Below are 27405 nucleotides of genomic sequence, written 5' to 3' on the forward strand. Positions count from 1 at the left end.
GTAATAATGCTATTCATTTATAATAACATATCAATTAAATGGTTAACTATAAACCATGCCTCTTAGCCACTGTCACTACAGCTCCATTGCTGAAGAAGGGTTTCCTGCAGCAGTAGATACTCATGGAATCTTTTTGGTAACAATAGATGTAATTGGCCAGTACATTCTGCTACAAGGTTAAGCGTGCCACTGTTCTGCCTGTCCCAGGTCTTCTCACAGATCAGGGTAATCTAAGAATCTCTGCAACAGTGGGCTAGTCACCAGGGGAGATTTTCTAGAATAATGAATAAATAGTTACCATGGATTCTGGTATCGATGAGTTATCTCATCTTCAGCAGCCTGACGGAATTCTCCAGTCTGTCAAAGAGAAACAAAGCATGTTGTTTTGGCAGCATGTTGACAAGGAGAATTGATATTATATTTGTCTGCCCCTCTCCAATCAGAGTGGGAGTGGGGAGAGAGTCCATGAACAGATTTGAAAGCCAAAGAAGGGTGCTATGGTTCTACATCTTGAAATGTGAAAGCAACCTGAGTGCAGCATTCTGACCCCCTTAAAATTTAGAGAGGAAGAATTTAGAAAGACAATAAAACTGAAATTGTACGGCTATATTTCTACAATGTCTCAGGCAATGGAACAAGGAATTTAAGAGTTAAGCAATGTCTGGTACATCTAAGGGTCCTGTATGGGGATGGTAAAATTGAAAAGATCAAAAAAGTTCACAACAGGCTACAAATCAGAGAGCATGTGGGCAAAAAGGGGGCAGGGCAGCAGATGGCAGTATGTGGAAGTCAAGGAGAAATTCAGGGCAAAAGGAAACCGCTGGTCTACAGGAAGTAATATTTTTTAAACTTAAATTGGCTCAGCAAGATAGTCTCACACGCTACTTGTACACGTATCTTGATGGGGGAAGCAACAATAGAGCACACGGTGTGCATTTTTCAGCAACACGCTTACCTTGAATACCACATCCTATTTTCCCCACTCTACTCTTACCCATTTTTGCTTCTCCCCATCTCTCTCCAGTTGGACCTTAGATGCACCATGTCTATTAACAAATCTGAGGGTAGAAATTAAAATAGGAAAGCCAATCTAAGCGTTTCTCATTTGAATTCCTGTAATGCTGCTTATCGAAGGGCAGAACTTGGTGCATTGCAAACAATTCTGCTACAAATCTCTGAATCAAAACTTCAGTTATTTCTATGAAATTCAAGCATCATATGATGTCTTCATTGTTCTCTTTAGCTTTTCTAAGTCATATTCGTCTTTGCCAACAGTTACAGGAGTTATGCAGTCCAACACTGAAAATGCCAGTCATTGCTAAAGCAGCAACCAGTTTGCCACATAATTACTTCCTTGCTCTAGTCTGCTGTCCATGTTATTTTGTTTTGAGAAGGTTCTTTGTTTAATCCACCATCATTAAGTAGTGATGGAACTATAGTCCCATAATTCAAAATGTACCTTGTTTTCATTTCATGTTTTTACCAGCTCACACCCTGCAGCTTGCCTCCTCTCTTGCTGTTGCCTTTCCTGTCCTATTCCCTCTCCCCAGCCTCACTTCTGTCTCCGTTTCTCTCAGGAGTTGTAATGAAAAACCAGCACTTACCTTGTGGCCCCTCTCTGCTTCTGCAGAATTTAAGCTTATGATTAAAAAAATAAAAGTTACATTTCTATCCCTTATGGCTGCAAAGAAAACATCTTCTAAAGGTGAACCCATGCTGTGCTGTATTAGTAAATCTGCAGATATAGGAATGACAGCTTTAAGGGCAAATTGTATTTCCCTCACAGAGAGTACGTCTGCACTGCAATAAAAAACCTGCTGCACTGAGTCTCAGAGCCCAAGTCATCAATGTGGGCCCACAGGACTCGAGCTGCAGGGCTAAAAACTGCAGTGTAAACATTTGGCCTGGATCATGGGCTCTGAGAACCTCCCCCCGCACAGGGTTTCTGAGCCCCGGGATCCAGCCTGAGCCTAAATGTCCTCACTGCAATATTTAGCCCAACAGCCCTAACTCTGAGGCGGCCCAGGCCAGCTGTGGCCATGCCACAAGTCTTTTATTGAACTGTGGATGTAACCAGAGGCTCTGAGACAGCAATGTATATGAGCCCATTATGCATGAGAGGAGTTGCACGGAAATCCATGCTTAAAGTTAGGCCCATGCATTTATGTACCCTGCTGAATTGGCTCCATAAAGCCCAAGTATTCAGGCTATAAGTGAAGTGTGAGGGGATGAAAAGCAAAAACCACAACAAAATCCTTGTGTGGTGCAGCCAGTTACTCCAGGCTATGGCTCAGCATAGCAGCTATAGTTTCCTTCCTGCTTCCCTCCTCCCCCCCTCATCCATCCACCAGCCCCCACATATGCCACTTGTTAGGACCACTGGATTCATGTAACTGCAGATCCAGCATCCACTGTCCAGCCTGCTCTCCACGCCACCCTCATTGCTGGCTTGTTCAGGAGCCACTAAATGCAAACATAGGGCACACAGGTCCTCAAAGTTTTATAAGGAAGCTCCCTGAGCCGGCACATCCCATCCCAGTTTTCCTATAAAAATGTCTTTGAGACAGGGGACACAGCAACAAGGAATGGACTGTAGTCTTGGGGAAGCAGTCTGGGGTTTATAAACAACAGCCTTCCTGCAGACCCTGGCTTTATGGCCCATCACCAGGGTTCAGTGAACAGAAAGGACTGGAACTCCTCACACCAGCAAGGGATCAGGCTAGCTCTTGGTTGTCCTCACTAGTGTTTCTCAAAACAGCAGAAGAGCAGGGCTGGCTGGGAAATGTAATTCCTTGTGATAGCCATAATTATTCCTCTTTTGTAAGGCACCATGGAAAATATGGTCAGTATATAAACAGTATCCTTGCTAAAATTTGGGGGAAGAGACCTGGAGAGAGACAGGCTCTTTTTATGGTCTCTCCTGGAAGACATGAACAGTTAATTCTACAGACCTAGTGTTGGGGGAGCAGTAGCAGCAAATATTAATATTATGGTACCACCCAAAAGCCCCAGTTGGGACAGGGCCCCATTGTGATGGGTAATGTGTAAACAGAAAAGATAATCCTTTTCCTGAAGGGTTTATAATCTATGGCCCTAGATTGCTGGTTTTTCCTTTATTGGGGTTTGGGTGTGCTTAGACCAGGTTAAGGCATGTGATTTGTGTCTTACTTAGATAAGCAGCTTTTGGTACAAGTGACTATAAGTATTTGGTGCCTAGACACCATAGTGACGGGCACACAAGTAATGTCTATAAAAAAGGTATTGTTAGCCCATGGGTGGGATCTTGCAAGGGTTGATTGCCACTGGTAGCTTTTCTCCAGTGAGGGGCCTCCACTGATGGAATTTGCTCCCCTCGGAGCTCTGCCAGAACCAGAGTTTGTCAAGCTTCAGGGTCTGACACAAAGCCCTTTAAAAATGGTTTGTATGAGTTCTTATTTTTGTTCGGTTTTGGTTATTTTGTATTAACAGTTGGTCTAGTAAGACACTGATGATAGTAATGCAAGGGGCAATTAGGTTGCCATTACTTGCTGCTAACTTATCAATAGGGCCCTACCAAATTCATGGTCCATTTTGGTCAATTTCACGGTCATAGGATTTAAAAACTCGTAAATTTCATGGTTTTAGCTATTTAAATCTGAAATTTCACAGTGTTGTAATTGTAGGGGTCCTGACCCAAAGGAGTTGTGCAGGGCCGCAAGGTTATTGTAGAGGGGGCTGTAGTACTGCTACCATGATTTCTGTGCTGCTGCTGGCGTCAGCGCTGTCTTCAGAGCTGGGCAGCTGGAGAGCGGTGGCTGCTGGTCAGAAGCCCATCTCTGAAGGCAGAGCCATCAACAGCAGCACTGGAGAAGTAAGGATGGCAGGGTATGCTACTGCCAACCTTACTTCTTTGCTGCTGCCTGCAGAGCTGGGCCCTTAGTCAGCAGCTGTCACTCTTGGCCACCCAGCTCTGAAGGCAGCGCAGAAGTAAGGGTAGCAATCCCGCGACCCTCCTAAAATGACCCTGTGACCCCCCTGCAACTCCTTTTTGGGTCAGAACCCCCAATGTGAGAAACGCTGGTCTCCCCCCATGAAATCTGTATAGTATAGGATAAAAGCACACCAAAAACCAGATTTCACGATCCGTGATACATTTTTCAAGGCTGTGAATTTGGTAGGTCCCTACTTATCAAACTTGTTTTTAAGTTTATAGTTATTTATTTGTTTATTTTATAGGCCTAGTTGCTATGGCAACAGGAATTCATAGAAAACAAAATAAACCAGAATAAAATTAAAAAAAGACAGATGGCAAAGCAGAGTCATTCTGAATAGTAATGCAAACAAAGGAAATAGCTATCTCACTTACATCAGGTAATCCAGAAGTAACTCCACTGAAGTCAATTGTGTTTACATAGGTGTACATGAAAAGAAAATAAGGCTCAATATCCACAAATATCACCAACCATCAAACTGGAGAATGGTCAAGTTCTTTCTGTTTCTTCCCCTCTATTCCTGCTGGGAGCCAAACTTTAAAAATGGGGAAACCAGATATGGAAGGAGAGAGAAAAGGGGTCATGCAGAATGTCTAGCATGGGGGATATTGCAGGAAATTGCAGGGAGTCCCTGAAATAGAGGGGGATGGGTAGGTAGCACACAGGGAGCTTGTGAGGTGGAATGCAAGGAACTCATGGTGGGTGCAATGAACTCAGCCTACATAGGCTTCAAAGTATGTGACCCCCTAGTTCATGAGGTTTGTAAAGCAAAATGAACTAAAATACTTCATGGCCAAGAAGATGAAATTTTAGGGCTGAACTCAACACTCAGTTGCATTGAAGTAAATCCACAATAATAAAGCTATTGCAAATTTAACCTGGTATAACTGAGACCAGAATTTGGCAGTAGACTTCGCCCTAAAGGATCAGCAGCAACTTGAAATAGCAATATGGTCATTTAGAAGTAATATATCTTTTTCCTATATAGTGAGCGCATTTATCTGATGCAGGGATGGCAACAGGAATATGGGTTCGGAGACTCTTACATACAATGTCAACAATTGTTCAGAACACAATGTGTTTGTATTTTCAGAAATGTTAGGGTGCTAACACTGGCAGAAATGTTGTGAGTCAGACATCACCACTTTGTACAACAGATCTGAAAATATGTTTGTTAAGGTCCTTCCCCACTCTGAATTCTAGGGTACAGATGTGGGGACCTGCATGAAAGACCCCCTAAGCTTATTCTTACCAGCTTAGGTTAAAAACTTCCCCAAGGTACAAACTTTGCCTTGTCCTTGAACAGTATGCTGCCACCACCAAGCGTTTTAAACAAAGAACAGGTAAAGAGCCGACTTGGAGACGTCTTCCCCCAAAATATCCCTCCAAGCCCTACACTCCCTTTCCTGGGGAAGGCTTGATAATAATCCTCACCAAATTGGTACGGTGAACACAGACCCAAACCCTTGGATCTTAAGAACAATGAAAAATCAATCAGGTTCTTAAAATAAGCATTTTAACTAAAGAAAAGGTAAAAGAATCACCTCTGTGAAATCAGGATGGTAAACACCTTACAGGGTAATCAGATTCAAAACATAGAGAATCCCTCTAGGCAAAACCTTAAGTTACAAAAAGACACAAAAACAGGAATATACATTCCATTCAGCACAGCTTATTTTACCAGCCATTAAACAAAAGAAACTCTAATGCATTTTCTAGCTAGATTACTTACTAACTTAACAGGAGTTGGAAGGCTTGCATTTCTGATCTGTTCCCAGCAAAAGCATCACAAAGACAGATAGAACCCTTTGTTCCCCCCACCCTTCAGATTTGAAAGTATCTTGTCCCCTCATTGGTCATTTTGGGTAAGGTGCCAGCAAGGTTACCTTAGCTTCTTAACCCTTTACTGGTGAAAGGGTTTTGCCTCTGGCCAGCTGGGATTTTATAGCACTGTATATAGAAAGGTGGTTACCCTTCCCTTTTTATTTATGACAACATTTATCTAAAGGAGCTTGAAGTTTTATATTCCTGGTTAGTATATCTGATTTAACTACAATCTTCTATGACACAAGAGAGGATAAATAATATTTAAGTGAAACTAAAACTCATAGCCACTGAGCTGTCTGATTCTAGTAAAGGTGCTTTTAAAAGATACTTTTATAACTTTGTAGCAAAGTCCAAAGATGTTCTTTTTAATTTTAATTTGTATTGACAGCGACATCTGCAGATCAGAAATGTGGGAGCTGAAATTATTTGAAGACTGTCAGGCATTTGAGAGAGACCTGGACTCCATGTGTGTTATTGATTCTATAAGGGGAAAGCAGTTCAAAACCATTTTCGGTTCCAGAAGAAGCTGATTTAGAAGTATCAAGTAAAATAGGAAAACTGTTAAAGAAAAACAGCTGTGTATTGATATCTAAGGTAAAATGTTCATCCTATTAATGGCTATCTGATAAAGGAATACACTGGTTACACTGTTAGGCTAAATTTAGCAGCCTCTTTATCACAGACAGGAAATGAAACAGTGAAGGAGGGCAGGGTGCAACTGCTCAGCTCAACTCTGGTTTCCACTAAAATCTGAAGAGTTCACCACACATAGATCCTTCACGACAAGAGAGCAGAGGTGACATGCCAGGATGGGGTGTGAATTTTGCATTTTATAAATCCGTTTCCTGTCCCAGATGATTTAGGTCTCCTCCTCCTGTTATTGTAGGTTGAATTGAGTGGTTGCACATGATGCTGTACTCAAAAGAGATACAGCTACTCCTGCTTCTGTAGGGCAATGCTGCCAGGAACGCTTCTATGCCCAAATAATTCAGGATCCTAAATAAAGAGATTCCTTAGTTTCTACATACTGGCACCCAGTACTAAGAATGAAGAGAATTAGGTTCCACATTATTATTTAATTTCTGCCTATTTTTGAGTGGCAACCATCACCATCACCCATTCATGAGTCCATACCAGCGTATACATTGGTGGGTGTGTATATTTATAAACACTCCCATTTATGCTTTCACAAAGCTTTTTCTCATACCAGACTCATTTGAGCAGGATATATTGTTTGAACAAAGAAGTATGAGACATTAATCAAAGCCAGTATTCTTCCTAGGAATGTACACCTGCTCAGATTTTGCAGCGAAGCAATCAATGAAGGTTCAGACTTTGACCTAGAAAGGACATTGTTTTGCAAGAGTGCCCAAATTATGCCCTTAGGGCCAAATGTAGCTTTCAGAGTCCTCAAATGCCTTTTAGTTCCCTGTGTCAAAGCTATGAAGGAACAACCCATGGAAACTAAAGTTTTAACAGTTTAGAGCCAAAGTCTGCTGTTCTTCTCTAATAGTTCTTGAAATGCCCTAGGCTTTTTCTTTCCCACTGCTGGTAAACTCAAACACAAACAGTTCCTACCCATCCACCACGGAAAATAATCTGTTATGTTTTCAGCTGTAGCTATTTATACATTGTGCTACTGTGCATATTCCTGTGCTACTGTGCAGAGGGGATAAAGGTTGGAGGGCCACCTTTTCCTCCTTGTCGTCCTCTGGGTGGGAAAGAGCTGAACCAGGATAGCTGCCCCCTTCCTGCTTTTCTTCACAGGATGTTGGAAGAAGGACCAGGCCAGGCTCCTCCATCCTTTGTTTCTGTTACTTTTCACAATAATGACAACTGGGGAGAGGAAATTGCATCCAATGGAGGAGTGGGAAAACACAGGGCCCCAAGAGTGGGGTAAGAATTCATATACTGTACACCGAACTGATAATCTGGGGTTTTTAAACTATGTTCATTGACTTTTTTTTAGGAGTGCAGCTATGTAATGTGTGAACACTATAGGACATATGTAAGCTATGTCTTAGCGACACAAAAAAGCTCTTTCAGGGCAGGAACAGTGTTGTATATGTTTGTACAGCACCTAGCATGATAGTGCCCCGACCTGACTGGGGCCTCAGGCATAACTGGTCAGATCTATTCAATAAAAACATGCAGTTTTGGCATCTGTATATAAAAACTAAAGATTTTTGCAAAAATTGAACACTTTCCTGCAATCCTTACATATGTCAAGCAGGTGTAAGCAAAGGTTGCAGATTCAGTGCCCAGACTGGAGGTAGACAAGCTCCAGAATGTCTTGAGATCCTATTCTCTACTTCTGCTCCCCAAGAGGCTGAGCACCACAAAAGCATTTACAGAGTTCTTAGAGGTAGTGAGCACATGCTAGACCTGTGCAACCTGGCAGGATTCTGTTCACAGATGAGTTCAGAAACTCATGCCTACAGTTCTTTTTACGGTATTTGGAAGTGGGCCATCACCTGGAGGTTTACCTTAAAGCTCAAGTTCAAACTCAAACCCTTAAGTGAACCTTGCAACCCTTAAGGGAACCTTCCATCCTAAAGTTAGCTCCTCCCAGCCGTTCCAGTCACTTCCTCCTTCCACACTTCTGGGTGTCAGTTTCCCAACAAGGTGTTAAAACTCACCCCACATCCATCAAGGCCAAGATTTTCAAAAATGGGTGTCTAAAGCTAACATCAGTGGGAGGTGCTGTGCATACTGCATTATCTAAAATCAGGCTGTTTGTTTAGGCATCTACATGGACTTGTGAGTCTAACTTCAGGAACCCATTTCTGAAAATGTTTCCCCAAGCTTTCATGAGTATGGGTTGATGTTTGCAAACACATGGGCTCAATTGCTTTAAGATGTTAATAGATTGCACAGCTCTAGTGCACATGTCTTCATTACACAACACAACTTTCCCATTTGATTTGTTTCATGAAAGCTAAGATTTATGAATGCTTCGTATAATTTCAAGTACCACCACTTTAATACATTTGTTGTAATAATGTTGATTGTACATGATCTTAAAAAATGGTGCCTTTTTATCAAATAAATGTGTTCCATCTTGTTCTCTGATTAACCACTGCACTACAAAGACACAGCATAAAATTACAAAGCAAGACACTCTTTAATGTCATCTAGATGGCATCAGATAAAATTCTGGAGAAATGTATGAGTAGTTACCTTAATCTGCATGCCAGTGAGCAGATTTCCTCTGTTGAGATAACTAAATTCTGTTACTCCCCAGCCAATTTGTCCAGGGTAGGAACGTTTGTGGGGCAATATAGAAGTCGTCCAGGGGGCAGTACGCCACAAGTACTCAAGGTCACTCGTGGCCCCTTGTGCTGGAGTGGTTGCTCCGATGTAGCGAGGATACTCAGGGAGCTTTGTTCTGTAATCACGAATAGCATCTGGGCCTTAGAAAAGAAAAGATTAAAAATTGGTTATATAAAACTGAAGGGTTACATTTCTTACTATTTCAGTATGTGTTGTTCCATCCTTTATTTTCTCAGTTACTTTAATGCAACAACTTTTAAAGACCCGTTTCTCTGCACAAGAGTAGTTCACGCTCATTTTGTCTATGTCAGATATGTTAAGGACTATTATAAAGAGGAAAGTGATCAATTGTATTCCATGTCCCCTGAAGGTAGGACAAAAGAAATGGGCTTGACAAAAGAAATGGGCTTAAGCTACAAGGGCAGCTAAGCTCTGGAATAGGCTTCCAAAGGAGGCTATGGAGTCTCCATCTTTGGAAGTTTTTAAGAACAGGTTGGACAAACTCCTGTCAGGGATGGTCTAGCTTTACATGGACCTGCCTCAATGCAAGGGGCTGGACTAGATGACTTCTCAAGGTCCCTTCCAGTCCTACATTTCTATGATTCTATCTTGGTTACAGCATGCTCCCAGGTGGGAAAAAAGCTTTTGAATGGGCACTACTTTTTTATGCTCCTAAAGCACTGACTCTTGAAAAAGAGGCCATAAGGGGAAGCAAAGTAAACCATCATTCTCTGACAGGAAGCAGGATTTTATTGTTTTTGGCTTAGAATTAGGGCCTGCCCAACAAGATGATTCCTTGAGCCCTTCCAAAAACCAGTAGAGCTGCAGCTGTGTCATAGTTTGGGCCCCAAAGGCCAGCGCTGGGCATCTTTGGGAGTCGGCCAGGAATAACTTATAAATATTAGGAAAAGTTACTGTGGCAAAGCTTCTAGCTTGATGAGCAGGGACTAGAACAGTGGACTGTGAGTGAGGAGGTGAGATTTCTATTCCTGGTTTGGCCACTAAATCTCTGCCTGATCTTGAGCAAGTCACTTTCCTCAGGTTCCCCACGTGTAAAGTAAGAATAATGATGTTTACACACCTTGGTGCAGTACTTCTAAGTCTATGGATGAAAATAACTATATAACGATTTTGTATTATTACATTTAGAAGAATATCCTTGCAACAAAGAGAGGTAGAAACTTACCTGATACAAAATTAAAGCTGACATTAGTACTGATATTCTAAGAAATCCCAAACACTGAGGAGTCCTGACAGAAAGTTCTAAAGGCCGTCCTGGCAGAAATCCCAAACACTTGATCCTGACAGGTTCTAAAGGCTGGTTCTGCCCTAATAGCTAATCCTTAAGGGTATGTCTATACTGCAAATAAAAGGTGTATTCTTAACTCGGGTTAACTAATCTATGTTAGCTAACTCAGTTAAAAGAGCAGCGAAGACACAGCAACTCGGGTTATAATTTGAGTTAACAGCCCTAGTTCAATCCCCACCTGCCCTATATGCTTTAAGTTGAGCAGCTAACCCAAGTTAAAAGCAGAGTTGCCATGTCTTCACTGCTATTTTAACCCAAGTTAGTTTATGCAGGTTAGCTAACTTCAGAACACACCTTTTTCTTCCACAGTATAGACTTACCTTAAGTCACAACTACAGTACGTTGATGACAGCTTCCCAAAACTGGTTGTATTAATAGCTCCTTAACATCATTATATTGTGAAAATATGTTGCCATTTTCATCATAAACCTCTATTATCAGAGACTTAAACTTTGACATAACAATTTATTCAGACAAAACTAAAGCAAACTCTAAGCCCAGGAGAAAATATTTGCTTTATGTGTTTTGGGGGGGAAGGTAGCAGATTGTTTTTAAGTTGTAATCATTGCAATGGGGTGTACAGGTCTTTTGGGCCCCAAAGGGAAGTTGTCTCAGCCATGACACTCACCACCCCAATATTTCCACAAGGAAGAACCCCAATGGCCCAAGTGGAAAAGCAATGCGACTGGAAAAGAAACAGGTCTTGTCTACGCTTGAAAGGGTTTGCCAGTGGAGCTATTACTGGCAAAACTTTTCTAGGGGAGATGCAGCTTACATCAGGAAAAGAGTTATCTTACTGCTATAGCCTACACCAGTTCCCTGAACTGAGTAAGCTATACCAGAAAAAAGGCCTTTTTCTGCCAGCATAACTGCAACTTCCATATGAGTTGGGATTAATAAAACTGGGACTTTTCAGCTTAAAAAAGAGACGACTAAGAAGGGATATGATAGAGGTCTATAAAATCATGACTGGTGTGGAGAAAGTAAATAAGGACGTGTTATTTACTCTCTTTCTCCATAACAAGAACTAGGGATCACCAAATTAAATTAATAGGCAGCAGGTTTAAAACTAACAAAAGGAAGTATTTATTCACACAACGTACAGTCAACCTGTGGAACTCTTTGCCAGAGAATGTTGTGAAGGCCAAGACTCTAACAGGGTTCAAAAAAGAACTAGATAAGTTCATCAATGACTATTAGCCAGGATGGGCAGGGATGCAAAACCAGGCTTGGAAGTGTCCCTAGTCCCTGTTTGCCAGAAGCTGAGAACACGCAACAGGAGATGGATCATTTGATGATTAGCTGTTCTGTTCATTCCCTCTGAAGTACCTGGCATTGGCCACTGTCATAAGACAGACTACTGGGCTAGATGGACCATTGATCTGACCCAGTATGGCCGTTCTTATGTTCATCTACACTCGGGCTCTTGTCAGCATAGCTATGTTGGTCACAGTGTGTGCGGGGGGGGGGGGGGGATCACACCCTAACTCACACGGCTATGTTGGGTAAACTTTTAAGTGTAGGCACAATTGGAACTTTTCAGGAATAGCTATTCCGCCTTAAATTCAAACCCTACCTTAATGTGAATGAACTTTCAAACCCTAACTACTACTTCCCTCACATAAGAGATACATTTCCAAACTTCAGATCCCGGTCAGATCTAGTAGGCTCCTGAGACCCATATATGCTGAAGAAACCACCACGTTGGGAGACACAGTGGGAACACTCTAAACAGCGAACTGTCAGCTGTGACTTCTTCCCTTCAGGTTTAGGGATGATTATTCCTAATGTAATGGACTAGGGCACTGCCAATTTAAAACCTTCCAGTGTTAATGGAAAGGAGTAAAAAGAGAGATGCTAGAAAAATTAAGGAAAAATAAAGTAAAACTGGAGAGACTTTCTGATACCAAGGTGAATCATTCCAACATTCAGAGTAACAGCCGTGTTAGTCTGTATTCACAAAAAGAAAAGGAGTACTTGTGGCACCTTAGAGACTAACCAATTTATTTGAGCATAAGCTTTCGTGAGCTACAACTCACTTCATTGGATGCATACTGTGGAAAGTGTAGAAGATCTTTTTATATACACACAAAGCATGAAAAAATATCTCCTCCCACCCCACTCTCCTGCTGGTAATAGCTTATCTAAAGTGATCACTCTCCTTACAATGTGTATGATAATCAAGTTGGGCCTTCTCACACACACACAACCCACACACAAACCCACTTTCCTGCTGGTAATAGCTTATCTAAAGTGACCACTCTCCTTACAATGTGTATGATAATCAAGGTGGGCCATTTCCAGCACAAATCCAGGGTTTAACAAGAACGTCTGAGGAGGGTGGGAGGGTCGAAAAAACCAAGGGGAAATAGGCTTGAATAGAGACTGGGAGTGGCAAAGTCATTATGCAAGTTAACCTAAGTTAATTGTATCCAATTTGCAAATGAATTCCAATTCAACAGTTTCTCGCTGGAGTCTGGATTCGAAGTTATTTTGTTGTAATATAGCAACTTTCATGTCTGTAATCGCGTGACCAGAGAGATTGAAGTGTTCTCCGACTGGTTTATGAATGTTATAGTTCTTGACATCTGATTTGTGTCCATTTATTCTTTTACATAGAGACTGTCCAGTCTGACCAATGTACACGGCAGAGGGGCACTGCTGGCACATGACGGCATACATCACATTGGTGGATGTGCAGGTGAAGGAGCCTCTGATAGTGTGGCTGATGTTATTAGGCCCTGTGATGGTGTCCCCTGAATAGATGATATGTGGGCACAGTTGGCAACGGGCTTTGTTGCAAGGATAGGTTCCTAGGTTAGTGGTTCTGTTGTGTGGTATGTGGTTGCTGGTGAGTATTTGCTTCAGGTTGGGGGGCTGTCTGTAGGCAAGGACTGACCTGTCTCCCAAGATTTGTGAGAGTGTTGGGTCATCCTTCAGGATAGGTTGTAGATCCTTAATAATGCGTTGGAGGGGTTTTAGTTGGGGGCTGAAGGTGACGGCTAGTGGCGTTCTGTTATTTTCTTTGTTAGGCCTGTCCTGTAGTAGGTGACTTCTGGGAACTCTTCTGGCTCTATCAATCTGTTTCTTCACTTCCGCAGGTGGGTACTGTAGTTGTAAGAATGCTTGATAGAGATCTTGTAGGTGTTTGTCTCTGTCTGAGGGGTTGGAGCAAATGCGGTTGTATCGCAGAGCTTGGCTGTAGACGATGGATCGTGTGGTGTGGTCAGGGTGAAAGCTGGAGGCATGTAGGTAGGAATAGCGGTCAGTAGGTTTCCGGTATAGGGTGGTGTTTATGTGACCATCGTTTATTAGCACTGTAGTGTCCAGGAAGTGGATCTCTTGTGTGGACTGGACCAGGCTGAGGTTGATGGTGGGATGGAAATTGTTGAAATCATGGTGGAATTCCTCAAGGGCTTCTTTTTCATAGGTCCAGATGATGAAGATGTCATCAATATAGCGCAAGTAGAGTAGGGGCGTTAGGGGACGAGAACTGAGGAAGCGTTGTTCTAAGTCAGCCATAAAAATGTTGGCATACTGTGGGGCCATGCGGGTACCCATAGCAGTGCCGCTGATCTGAAGGTATACGTTGTCCCCAAATGTAAAATAGTTATGGGTAAGGTCAAAGTCACAAAGTTCAGCTACCAGCTTAGCCGTGACATGATCGGAGATAGTGTTCTTGACGGCTTGTAATCCATCTTTGTGTGGAATGTTGGTGTAAGGGCTTCTACATCCATAGTGGCCAGGATGGTGTTATCAAGAAGATCACCGATGGATTGTAGTTTCCTCAGGAAGTCAGTGGTGTCTCGAAGGTAGCTGGGAGTGCTGGTAGCGTAGGGCCTGAGGAGGGAGTCTACATAGCCAGACAATCCTGCTGTCGGGGTGCCAATGCCTGAGATGATGGGGCGCCCAGGATTTCCAGGTTTATGGATCTTGGGTAGTAGATAGAATATCCCAGGTCGGGGTTCCAGGGATGTGTCTGTGCAGATTTGATCTTGTGCTTTTTCAGGAGTTTCTTGAGCAAATGCTGTAGTTTCTTTTGGTAACTCTCAGTGGGATCAGAGGGTAATGGCTTGTAGAAAGTGGTGTTGGAGAGCTGCTGAGCAGCCTCTTGTTCATATTCCGACCTATTCATGATGACAACAGCACCTCCTTTGTCAGCCTTTTTGATTATGATGTCAGATTCTGAGGCTGTGGATGGCATTGTGTTCCGCACGGCTGAGGTTATGGGGCAAGTGATGCTGCTTTTCCACAATTTCAGCCCGTGCACGTCGGCGGAAGCACTCTACGTAGAAGTCCAGTCTGCTGTTTCGACCTTCAGGAGGAGTCCATCTAGAATCCTTCTTTTTGTAGTGTTGGTAGGGAGGTCTCTGTGGATTAGTATGTTGTTCAGAGGTATGTTGGAAATATTCCTTGAGTCGGAGACGTCGAAAATAGGATTCTAGGTCACCACAGAACTGTATTATGTTCGTGGGGGTGGAGGGGCAGAAGGAGAGGCCCCGAGATAGGACAGCTGCTTCTGCTAGGCTGAGAGTATAGTTGGATAGGTTAACAATATTGCTGGGTGGGTTGAGGGAACCATTGCTGTGGCCCCTTGTGGCATGTAGTAGTTTAGAAAGTTTAGTGTCCTTTTTCTTTTGTAGAGAAGCAAAGTGTGTGTTGTAAATGGCCTGTCTAGTTTTAGTAAAGTCCAGCCACGAGGAAGTTTGTGTGGAAGGTTGGTTTTTTATGAGAGTATCCATTTTTGAGAGCTCATTCTTAATCTTTCCCTGTTTGCTGTAGAGGATGTTGACCAGGTGATTCCGCAGTTTCTTTGAGAGCGTGTGGCACAAGCTGTCAGCATAGTCTGTGTGGTATGTAGATTGTAATGGATTTTTTACCTTCAGTCCTTTTGGTACGATGTCCATCTGTTTGCATTTGGAAAGGAAGATGATGTCTGTCTGTATCTGTACAAGTTTTTTCATGCAGTTGATAGATTTCCACTCCATACGACTAAATGCAGTGCCTTGCATAATGACAGGTTTCAGAGTAACAGCCATGTTAGTCTGTATTCGCAAAAAGAAAAGGAGTACTTGTGGCACCTTAGAGACTAACCAATTTATTTGAGCATAAGCTTTCGTGAGCTACAGCTCACTTCATCGGATGCATACTGTGGAAAGTGTAAAAGATCTTTTTATATACACACAAAGCATGAAAAAATACCTCCTCCCACCCCACTCTCCTGCTGGTAATAGCTTATCTAAAGTGATCACTCTCCTTACAATGTGTATGATAATCAAGTTGGGCCATTTCCAGCACAAATCCAGGTTTTCTCACACACACACACAAACCCACTCTCCTAACAAAAAAACTTCAAATCCAGACTCCAGGGAGAAACTGTTGAATTGGAATTCATTTGCAAATTGGATACAATTTACTTAGGCTTGAATAGAGACTGGGAGTGGCTAAGTCATTATGCAAGGTAACCTATTTCCCCTTGGTTTTTCCTACCCCCCCCCTTCCTCAGACGTTCTTGTTAAACCCTGGATTTGTGCTGGAAATGGCCCACCTTGATTATCATACACATTGTAAGGAGAGTGGTCACTTTAGATAAGTTATTAGCAGCAGAGAGTGGGGTGGGAGGAGGTATTTTTTCATGCTTTGTGTGTATATAAAAAGATCTTCTACACTTTCCACAGTATGCATCCGATGAAGTGAGCTGTAGCTCACGACAGCTTATGCTCAAATAAATTGTTTAGTCTCTAAGGTGCCACAAGTACTTCTTTTCATTCCAACATTGATTCTGCTATGCCTGTGAATACTAGGCAATAATCACCTCCTCAGAAAAGAATACAATTATTACCATCTGGTTGGATATAAAGGAATTAATTCCCTTCTTCCCATCACTTTAGCCATATGAGCACAATAAAATAGACATTGACACCTCTGGCTTGGAGCATCAATGTTGTGTTAAGTTTTTCGTTTTGCATTTCTCAGCTCTGCCAATTACTTTATTACCTCATTGTACATTTCAACTACACAAAATAATCTTCACTAATCACACATGTTGATCTGCTATCCAGATTTAATTTAAAAGAAATCAGCGTCTTTAAATAATTTGTAGAATTTGTAGTTGGTACACATTGTACATCACTGGTGTCCTAATGCTTGCTAGTGTGTGATTAACTCCTTGTAAAAAATGTCTTCTATATACAAAGAGTAAAGCTTGTATGTTCAATCTTTCCTTTTAGAGTAAAGAAAACAACAAACAAGGAAGGAACAATTATAAACTCTCTCTGAGTGAGAAAGCAGGTGGAATATGTGTCACTCTGTAAGACCCTCCATCTTGAATCTTGAAGGATTGTACCATACTGTGCCAGCTGCAGTCATTTGAATAGGTTCCCCCTTGTTGTAGAAGAGAGGCAGCCCATAGCACGGTGTTCTGTGTGACAGCTCAAAGTCTCTGGGACATGCTCTCTACCTGGATCCAAAATAGCTGGAATGTGGTCACCTCTTGAGAATGTTGCAGAACACTTCTGTTTGATTAGGTTTTTGTAGAGGGCTGAGGGTAGGTTCCCAGAATGATGAGGTGGGGGGGAGGGGAAATAAAGGGGGGGATTTTTGTAGAGATTGGCAGAGCTCCTTTTTGAATAATTACTTTAATGCAGCTGGGGATTTGTTTTTTGTTATTGTTTTGTTATAATATGAATTATTGTTATAATTGTTATAATGTTTTGTTATAATTATTAATCATGGTGCCTCGAGCTTTGTATAAGCATGGTTTTATTTAAATATAAATAAATAATTACATAATCCCCCAGACAAACTGTGCTTAAAAATGCAGTGAACAGCTTCATAGCTAAATACACCACAATCATTTAAATGCATTATGCCCTATAGGAGAATTACATTGCCCTTCCCAACAAAGTTCAATCTAGCAGCAAAACAATAACTCCAAAATTACTACAACTTTATCATTTGAAGCTGGCAATGGGACTACTCACAGTACATGAAGTTAAGTATGTGCATAAGTCTTTACAGGATGAGGGCCAAAGTCATCATCCCAGTTGGATGGTGACTCTCTTTAGCCTGGCCTGATATACGGTATAGATCAAATCCTGCGAGTTGCTTAAGGGCTTGTTTACGCGTGGATTTGTTCCTGATTCACTCCATATGTGGGCACACTTATTTCAGTTCATACATGGCGTTATTCAGGAATAGCTGTTGCACTTTAAATTCATACCATACCTTATGAGAAACACTTTCAAGGGTAAAAAGAAAAGGAGTACTTGTGGCACCTTAGAGACTAACCGATTTATTTGAGCATAAGCTTTCGTGAGCTACAGCTCACTTCATCGGATTAAATTGGTTAGTCTCTAAGGTGCCACAAGTACTCCTTTTCTTTTTGCGAATACAGACTAACACGGCTGTTACTCTGAAAACTTTCAAGGGTAGACAAATGTCTAGTGTGCACAGCAACACTTGTGGACTTCAGTAAGAGTTGAGGATACTTGGCACTTTGCAGGAGGTACTTAACACCTCAGAAAATTGGGCCCTGTGGCCAGCTGTAGCAAACCAATGATAAAACTGCCCACTGCTTATTCTTTCCTAAAATTAATAAGCCAGTCCTCAGAGCTGCATCACTTTTTGAAGATTAATTAGTGATACTGTAAACTGAGAAATACTGAAAAGTAAATTTCTGTTTGAAATTGTACTATAATCAGATATGTCTCCAAAATGTGGATGTGTAGCTTAGTTGAGTTTGGTAATCACATTTTATCTCTTCAATGATGTCTCAAAAGCTAAAAGCAAATTTATCACAAAACTTATGCATACACTTGTCCACTTAAAAAAAAAATCTCCTTTTGAAAGGCACCAGACTGACAAATATGTAAACACAACTCCTCTAGGTACAACACAGGCATCAATAAAGCCAGTCTCCCCATGCTGGACTCAAACCTGTAAGTTACAGCTATCCAGTGCCCCATAATGAATGTAGGAGGTGGAATCTAAATTTCCTGACAATGTAAGTATTATAGCTTAACTTTCTAAGCTAATCTTTGCAAAGATTCTGGGATGTTCTCAAAGCTACTGTGTACCTGGAGCTGCACGACAATGACATTTAACTGTTTTTATTTGCTTGAGCTTTTTTTCTAAACCTGACTCTCAGAGAACCTTCTGAGCCAGAGGCTGGAGCAAAACAAGAGAAATGGAGAAACAGAAGCTAACTTTATTTTTGATCCAACAGTCAGTCAGTGCACTGTACAACAAAGGCTGAAGTGATATAGCAAAGGAGTCATGTTTAGGTCAGCTTTATTATACAGTTGTTCTGGTTTATCTTCTTTAGTTTCCTGACAAGACAGATTCTGAGACCATACGATGGCTACCTTTGATCTTAGGATCATCAGTCATGTCAGGAGACATAACACTTGCACATTAGAATTCCCACAACATAGCTTTGGAGGTGTGGGAGTAAGCCAACATAGTGGCAGAAGACTTTGTTAACTAAAATTGGGAGGAACAAATTTACAGGCGGTATTGCAGAAATAAATTCACTGTCTTACTATTTTAAGGTGAATTATTTTTAAGGATAATCATATAATCTTTAAACCATTGGAAACTGAACACCAGTCAAAAATTGAGCTAAAATATTAGGGGTGGGATTAACAAGGAAAATTTAGGAACCTAGCTGCCATTTTAGGCATCTAAGTCCAACACTTAGACCTATGTCTACACTTAACATGCTACAGCAGCACAGCTGCAGTGCTTCAAGGTAGAAACTCACTACAGTGATTGGAGTTCTCCTATCACTGTAGTTAATCCACCTCCCTAGGAGGTGATAGCTAAGTCAATGGAAGAATTCTTCCATCCTAGCACTGTCAACACTGGGGGTTAGGTCAGAATAGCTGTCTCTCAGGGGCATGGATTTTCACGCCCCTGAGAGATGTAGCTATGTTGATGTTAGTTTCCATTGTAGACCACTCCTTCGGAACCACTGGCATTCATAAAGTCACCTCTCAGCTGTCATCAAACCATCTAGGCACCTAAATTCCTTGGGCACCAAAGTTTATAACAGTTAAAGTCCCCAAGGCATCTAAATTTCAGTGGTTAAGCAAATGAATATAAGAACGGCCATAATGCGTGAGAGCAATGGTCCATCTAGCCCAGTACCCTGTCTTCCATCAGTGGCCAATACCAGATGCTTCAGAGGGAATGAACAAAACAGGGCAATTATCCAGTCATCCATCCCCTGTCATCCAGTCCCAGCTTCTAGCAGTCAGACATTCAGGGACACCCAGAGCATAGGTTGTGTCCCTGACCATCTTGCTAATAGCCACTGATGGACCTATCCTCCATGAACTTATCTAATTCCTGTTTGAACCCAGTTATAGTTTTGGCCTTCATAACATCCCCTGGCAATGAGTTCCATACAAAGACTGTTAGTTCCTTAAGTTACTTTTAAACCTGCTTCCTATTAATTTCATCGGGTGACCCCTAGTTCTTGCATTACGTGAAGGGGTAAATAATATTTCCTTATTCATGTTTTTTCCATACCATTCCTGATTTCATAGACCACTATCATATCCCCCTTTATCCTTCTGTTTTCTAAACTGAACAGTCCCAGTCTTTTTAATCTCTCCTGGAATGGAAGTTGTTCCCTACCACTAATTATTTGTCTTGCCCTTCTCTGTACCTTTTCCAATTTTAATATAACTTTTAATATATATATATATATTCATATATATAAAGTTATAGTTTAATATAACTTTTTTGAAATGGAATGACCAGAACTCCATGCGGTATTCAAGGTGTGGGCATACTATGGATTTATATAGTGGCATTATGATTTGTCCTTTTTTATTATCTTCCCCTTTCTCAATGGCTTCTAACATCCTGTTAGCTTTTTTGACTGCTAATGCACGTTGAACAGATGTTTTCAGAGACCTCTCCACAATGACTCCAAGATCTTTCTTGAGGATAACAGCTAATTTAGAACCCATCGGTTTTGTATGTATAATTGGGATTATATGCAGTGGAGGCTTGTTGGTCGTAGGATATTAGAGAGACAAGGTCAATGAGGTAATATATTTTATTGGCCCAACTTCTGTTGATGAGAGAGACAAGCTTTCGAGCTTACAAAGAGCTCTTCTTCAGGTCTGCAAAACTAACTCAGAGTGTTACAGCTAAATAAAAGGTGGAACAGATTCAATGGTCCCTTGAAATATGTGTTAACTACTTATGCTAAACAATCTGTTCCACTTTGTATTTAACTCTGACACTGTGACTTAGTTTCCTAGAAAGATGTTACCTCACCCACTTTGTCTCCTAATTGGAATTATGTTTCCCAATGTGCATTACATTGCATTTATCAACATTCTATTTCATCTGCCATTTTGTTGCCCAGTCACCCAATTTTGTGAGATTCCTTTGTAACTCTTCACAGTCATCTTTGAATTTAACTGTCTTGAGTAATTTTGTATCATCTGCAAACTTTGCCTCCTCACTATTTACCCCCTTTTCCAGATCATTTAGGAATATGTTGGAAAGAACTGGTCCCAGTACAGCTCCTTGGAAGTCCCTGCTATTTACCACTTTCTATTGTGAAAACCGACCATTTATTCCTACCCTTTGTTTCCTGTCTTTTAACCAGTTACTAATCCATGAAAGGACCTTCCCACTTATTCCACAACTACTGACTTTGCTTAGGAGCCACTGGTGTGGAACCTTGACAGAGGCTTTCTGAATGTCCAAGTATACTACGTCCACGGGATCACCCTTGTCCACATGCTTGTGAACAAAAAATTCAAAGAATTCTAATAGCTGCCAAAGTCCTGACACTGACCAGCAGCTCGGCTCCTAACTTACACATAAGACCCAGTTGGATTATTTTCCCTTTCTATGGGGTCCAATAAGTGCTTAGAGCATGTCTAAATCCTCACAAAACATCCAGAGAGGAGGAGGGAGTGATACATTTCACCGTCTTACAGCCTTTATTCCAGTAGTTAGGGCACTCACTCAGAATGTGGGAGACCCAAGTTCAATTCCCTTCTCTGTCTGATGTGGAACAGATATTTTAATTGAAGACTCCCACTTCCCAGAGGAGTGCTCTAAGCCACTGGGCTATAAGGTATTGTGGGACAGGTCTCCCTTAAGCTCTCCTTGTGAAGCTGTTCCACTAAGTATAAATAATTAAATAGTAATTGAGCCAGAGAGAACATTAGAATGATTCTGTAACCCAGTGGTTAGAACACTCAGCTGGGACATGACAGCCAGGTTTTGGTCCTCCTGCTCCAATGAATATTTAATTATTTACACACAGGAGAGGGTTCATGGCTGTGAATCATGAGTGGAGATAGGTGCCTCACCTAACTCAGGACTGTGAATTCCACGAGGTGGCAGGGTGCCTAACTGTTAGGCACATTGACGCTCAGTGTTGCAGAGTATAAGTCCTCTTTGTGAATACTATACTAGAAAACTAAAATGTAGAGGTTAATTCTTTTTATACTAAGAATTGCAGAATGCATATGAAAATTATGCTAACCTTGAACTGATACAGTAGGTTGTAAACCTGTATAACACAGTTACCAGCCATAGCAGCCAGCAAGTTATCATGTAAAATGTATTGCTTGCTTTACTTGCACTTCATTGCTCTGTGTCACTAAAAGCAAACACTGCATTTTTAGCTGAACCAAGGCTGTGATTAAGTTGCCTTTCACTCTTTAAAAATAACCTTGGCTATTACTCGTGTTGAAATTGCCTGACAGTGATCAAACATTTACAACAGTACAGTGATACTGCCTGCATCAAACAAAGATGTTGCAACTTTATTGAATTAAAGGTGGCCAGGATGAAGAGTCAAGATCACTTTCCAATTAAAAAAAAACAAAACAAGGAGTACTTGTGGCACCTTAGAGACTAACAAATTTATTTGGGCATAAGTTTTCCTAGGAGAGTGCATTAGGGCCTGATCCAGCACCCATTGAACTCAGTGGGAATCTTTCTACTGATTTCAATAGCAAAGGATCAAGCATTTACAGGGTATTAAAAATCCCAATACAATCTGTAGCACAGGGGCTGGATTGAGCCAGTTAGGCTTTATCTACACTGGCACTTTTCTACAAATCTCCCACTGCTGTACTTCAGTCTCAGTGGTAACAATAGTGGGAGCACTAGTGTAGACAGATTAAATGGCCAATGGCCAACCTATCATTGGTGTTATGCTAATAGTCCCAATATTGCTACTACTGGTGGTAGTATCACATTGGGAGATTTTTGGAAAATGCCAGTATAGACAAGGCCTCACCATGGCATGTCAGATGAGCATTCTCTAATGGCCTCATCAATTTCAGCAGAATAGATGTTATCTTTTTCAAAAATTGTTTCTATCCCTTAAAAATTGCAAAAATACAATTGTGAATGCAAACCCATGCAGTGCTGAGTTTGCAGACAGAATGAAATAACATTTCTAAGGCTAAATGCTGCCTCATTCGTCCTCTGCAGCCACAGGAGACTCTAAACACAGCCTAAAATTGTATGTTGGACAAAGGGGCAGACCACACAGGGGAACAATATATCGAGGAGGATTTCAGTGGCATGGTGAGGCAAGTACAAGGGAACAGCTAGCAGATCTGGCGCTATGCAGATCCAAAGGCCTAAACCTTCCACAGAGGGGATAATGATAGGAAAAGTGTATGTGGATGAAAATGTGTAATGTTCGTGAGTTTATTGACTCTATACATGTATAATGTAAAGCTCATTTGTTGTTTTTACAATATTATTTACTCCTGGGGGCATTCTGCATGAAAAAGTAAAAATTCTGCACACGGTATTTTAAAATTCTGCAAAATTCACCCATGAAAGCTCATACTCCAATATGTCTGTTAGTCTGTAAGGTGCCACAAGACTCTTTGCCACTACTGTTTTGGGCCCTCTACTGGAATGTGTACATGTGCACCAAATAAAAGAGGGAGCCAGCCAGCTGCCCCTGTACAGATTGAGATGTGCTGAACTGTTAAATTAATACCTGTGAATGACACACAGATTTGGAATGAAGAGAAATGTATTTTATTCATATTTTCTTATTGAGACTATACCCCAGTGGCAGAACTCTACTACTGTATATAATATGAGGAGCACAGCCTAATGTGTTCAGTATAACTCTCAATAACGTGTACCATGTCAGAGATGCTTTCTACAATTCATAGCTTGTTTCCAGTTCTTTGGAGTCTAAGGATAAAAGTGAAAGTGTAAGTGATTTTACAATTAATTAATAGGATAGGAGTACACTGCAATTGAGCTATCAAATAATAAATTGTGTATAATTCAAATTTCAGATATGTATTATTTCTGTGATTATAAAGTTAGGGTTCCAGGATGAATTTAAAGAGGCACTTTTCAAAACTAAATACACACAAATTTGGTCTCAGTCCCTCAGTTTAATTCCTGTGCTTTTTCATTGTACACTATGTTTTCTAGACATTTAAAATTCAAATGTGTTTCTAGTAAGTATGCAACTGCTATTAAACTGCAACGCTGAGAAATGTCTTTGCTATCAGCAGGAGGTTTTCATACAGACCCTCAGCTGCAGCGCTCTTCTCAGACGCTGATATGGTCTCTTTGTTTAATACCTAGGCCCAGGGCACACTTTTTCAATAAAGAATGAGCACTGCTGAGCAGAGCACAAAAGCTTCCAACTTGAGGAAGTGTCGATTTCACGTTCCTGCTTTGTGTGCGTTTCTCTCACACGCACACATTAAATAAGTCCTGAGGGTTGAACAATGGAGACATTTACTCGATGGAAAAAGAGAGTATAATAAAAAAGAACAACAAAAAGAGGGGTTTCAATCTGGCTATAAGACCCCCACCCTCCCCCGATAAAATAAAGCTGCAGCACCATGACAAAATATAATATACGGTGAATTGCAACTCTTTTAATTTTCTGTGTCCACATTGCTCCTGCTTATAATCAATAATACCGCAGAAAATAAGCGCTTGGCGTGTGACCAGTGCAACCATACTAATTGCAGCGCTGTCGTATTGGCTCTGAGGCAGCAGCTTGCTGTGCTGTGCAGACGTCGCTGCCCCTCTGTCCGGTACGGGCTCTGGCTCGCCGCTGCCCTGTGCTCCTAGCTCCGGGCGCTCGTTACCTGTATATATCATCCTCTTCCCCGCCGCGGCTGCTCCGAGGGAGGGTCTGGGGGTACTGGCGGCCATGACGCAGCCCCCGGTCTTTGCCCCGGGCGGCCGGCTGCCTGTGGTTTGCCTCGGTTACGCCTTGGCGGACCCAGCCCCGCGCCGGGCGCGGCGGCAGCTGTGGGCTCTCTGCAGGCCGCCGCCGCCGGCGGGGGGCGGTTGCTGGGGTCGCTGCTCGTGGGCGGCAGCTGCATTGTGACATGCGGTCCTTGCGCGAGCCGCCGCCCATTCCGCCGGCCGGGCGCCTTCTCCGGGCGCGCAGGGGCACCGGCGCCCTTTTGAGGCGTGGGGGGGGAGCGGGGAGGGGGGGGGTATTTCCCTGGGTAACATCGGGCAACTTCTGCAAAAGGCAAGGTCTGTGTGGGCGCCCAGCTTCCGGGTTAATGGTGTCCTGCTCCAGGGAATTGTTGGCCCTACAGCTCTGGACTGTAGTCTATATAGCAGGGGGCTGGATGGGGCTATGCCGGTCTCGCTATATCTTTACCTTTGTTAAGACTTCTTTGATTTTTGATTGAATTTAGTGCTCATGAAAGATAATAGCTGGAAAGCCCTGGAACCAGGGTAGGCAGTTGGCCTGTGATGACTTCCACATCCACCCGCCTCTCAGCTGAGGAGGCTTCAGACTACCCAACAACCCCCCTAACCTCGTCTGTTCTGTTCTGGTTCTTATACCTAGGCTTTGCACTTCAGTAATTTAGTGAAAGCAGGATTTATTTTATTTTACTTTTTGTCAGTTGATGTAATATTTTGGACACAGCATTAATAGACAATGCATTTTATTCTCTTAGTCAGCAGACACAATAGTCCCCTGTTCTATCATCAGTCTCTATTGCATTTGATTGCAACTCTAAGGGTACCTCTTCACAAAAAAGTTGACATGGGCTCCTACTCAGATGTTGCCCCTAACCCAGGCACACACAACAGAACATCATCTAACTCAAGTTTGGCCATGTCTGAAATCTGGGCTGAGTAGAGATATCCCAGTAGAGTAAGTGGACAGGCTAGAACCTAGATCCCACTTTCACTTGGGCTGGTAAACTGTCCACTCTGCAGTGTTGATGAAGACTACTTAACTTGAGTGTTGATAGTCCTCCAATGCCTTCCCACAAGTCAGCATAGGCAGGGACACCTCCAGAAAGTGAACAATTCTCACTTTAACTTAGCATGGCACCACTAAAGATTTGGTTAGGCAGAGAGAACGCCAGGCCAAATTTCAGTGAGTGGCATTGTGACCCAGCATGTCAGGTTGAAACACCATTTGACATGGACAGAAGTCTAGAGCATGCCAAACTGCAAGTCATTTTATTTAGTGAATTCATATGCTAAGGATACTTTCTTGGCTCCCTGCAGCACTGAGCTCAGGTCAGGTGAATACCCTCTTCCTCTGGGGTCTGGGCTTTCCCTTTCACTAACCTGTTGGCTCAAATCCAGGCTGGCAAGAAAAGGAGGCTTGGCTGAAATTAACCAACTCCAGCCATACTGGGCTGCAGTGTACAGAGTTGAGCTGCAGGGAGCCAAGAAAGTAGATTTAAGAACAAAAATCCGCTAGCCAGACCCCTTCCGAATCCCCCCACTTCCAGGGTTTAATTTCTGAAAACAGCTGGTCAGCTAACCCCAGGCCTACCCCAGGGAAGGAGTAGAGGGGAGCTGAAATCAAGCTAGCTCCACCTTTGATCCTATATTAAAGGCTTCATCCCTGGAGGCACCTTTGATCCTATATTAAAGGCTTCATCCCACCCCACCTTCCATTCATGTGGCTCTCCTTGTCGGCTAACCTGCCTCCCCTACCCTGCCCACTTCATTAGCCATCTTCCCCTGCATCACAGGGTGCGCTACCTACCACAGAGAAGCGAGAAAGAACACATTTGGGTAAAAACAAGCCCTGGCTAATGTGCTGCTCTCTCCAACGTGTGCCTAGCTTTAGCAAAGTATTTAATTAGCCTCCACAAACTTCCAGGCCTCCTGATTTAGTCCTAGTAAGCTGTTTGAGTTTGACTTTCACCTCAGGTTTAGAAATTTCTACCTCCATATCCGCGTTGCCATTAGCCACCCTGCCACTACCCCTAACTCTTCATGAGCCTAATTAAAAACTTAAGCAAAGTATTTGTTTAGGTGTTGGGTCATGCCTAGATAATCTTTAATCTCCACCCCATCCTCAGTGCTTAGTGGTCCCACTTCTTCTTTCCTTGTTTTCTTCTTATTTATGTGGCCATAGAACCTTTTACTATTGTTTTTAATTCCTTTTGCGGGGTCCAACTCTGCTTCACTTTTGGCAGTTCTCACTTTATCCTTACACTTTCTGACCTCCAAGTGGTAGCTTTCTTTGCTGATCCCTCACATCTTTCATTCCTTGTAGGCTTTCAGCGTTCTCTTAATCACCTGTCTGAGATGGTTGCTTATCCAGCTTGGTCTGCAATCCTTCCCTATGAATTTTTCCCCCTTGCTTGGGATGCAGGCTCTTAGTTGCCCCTGAGTCCCAGGATCTGCTGGTAAAGATAGAGTAAAAATGACAATCACTTGTCAGTAGAGGGGCTATTTTTTAGCTTTTCCCAAGGGCCAACCCAACATAAGGGTACTTGGTAGAGTTTCACAGTACAGAGTGTGTTAGATAGGGAGTACTTGTCTGTATGTGGTTTCTGGATAGTTTTGACAATCTGGGTGAGAAACAGGAATGGGGGCATTGACACTGGGTCACTGAGGGTTTTCTGTTCAATTAACCTTTCATTCACGACTCCAACTCCCTCCTCTGAGCACTCTAACTTTCCAGTCTCCTTTTCCCACTCTATTCCCTCAGCCTCTTGACTTGTCTATTTTCCCTCTCATCACATCCTCTGTGGCTGCATCTTGATGCCT

General features: G+C 42.3%; 1 protein-coding gene across 2 annotated transcripts in view; it reads right to left on the bottom strand.

The window, feature by feature from the left end:
• Positions 1 to 24768, bottom strand: part of SPMIP2 (sperm microtubule inner protein 2) — a 66641-nt gene extending 41873 nt beyond the window's left edge. For both annotated transcript variants that reach the window (XM_073341499.2, XM_073341500.1), the window contains exons 1-3: positions 24507 to 24768; positions 8979 to 9211; positions 299 to 357 (exon numbers count right to left, since the gene is read on the bottom strand). In XM_073341499.2, coding sequence (XP_073197600.1) covers positions 299 to 357; positions 8979 to 9211; positions 24507 to 24573 — 359 coding nt within the window. In that variant the 5' untranslated portion in view covers positions 24574 to 24768. The remainder of the gene's footprint in view (positions 1 to 298; positions 358 to 8978; positions 9212 to 24506) is intronic.
• Positions 24769 to 27405: the final 2637 nt, after the last annotated feature.

The sequence above is a fragment of the Lepidochelys kempii genome, chromosome 4 (assembly GCF_965140285.1).
Source record: "Lepidochelys kempii isolate rLepKem1 chromosome 4, rLepKem1.hap1, whole genome shotgun sequence".
Taxonomy (NCBI): Eukaryota; Metazoa; Chordata; order Testudines; family Cheloniidae; genus Lepidochelys; species Lepidochelys kempii.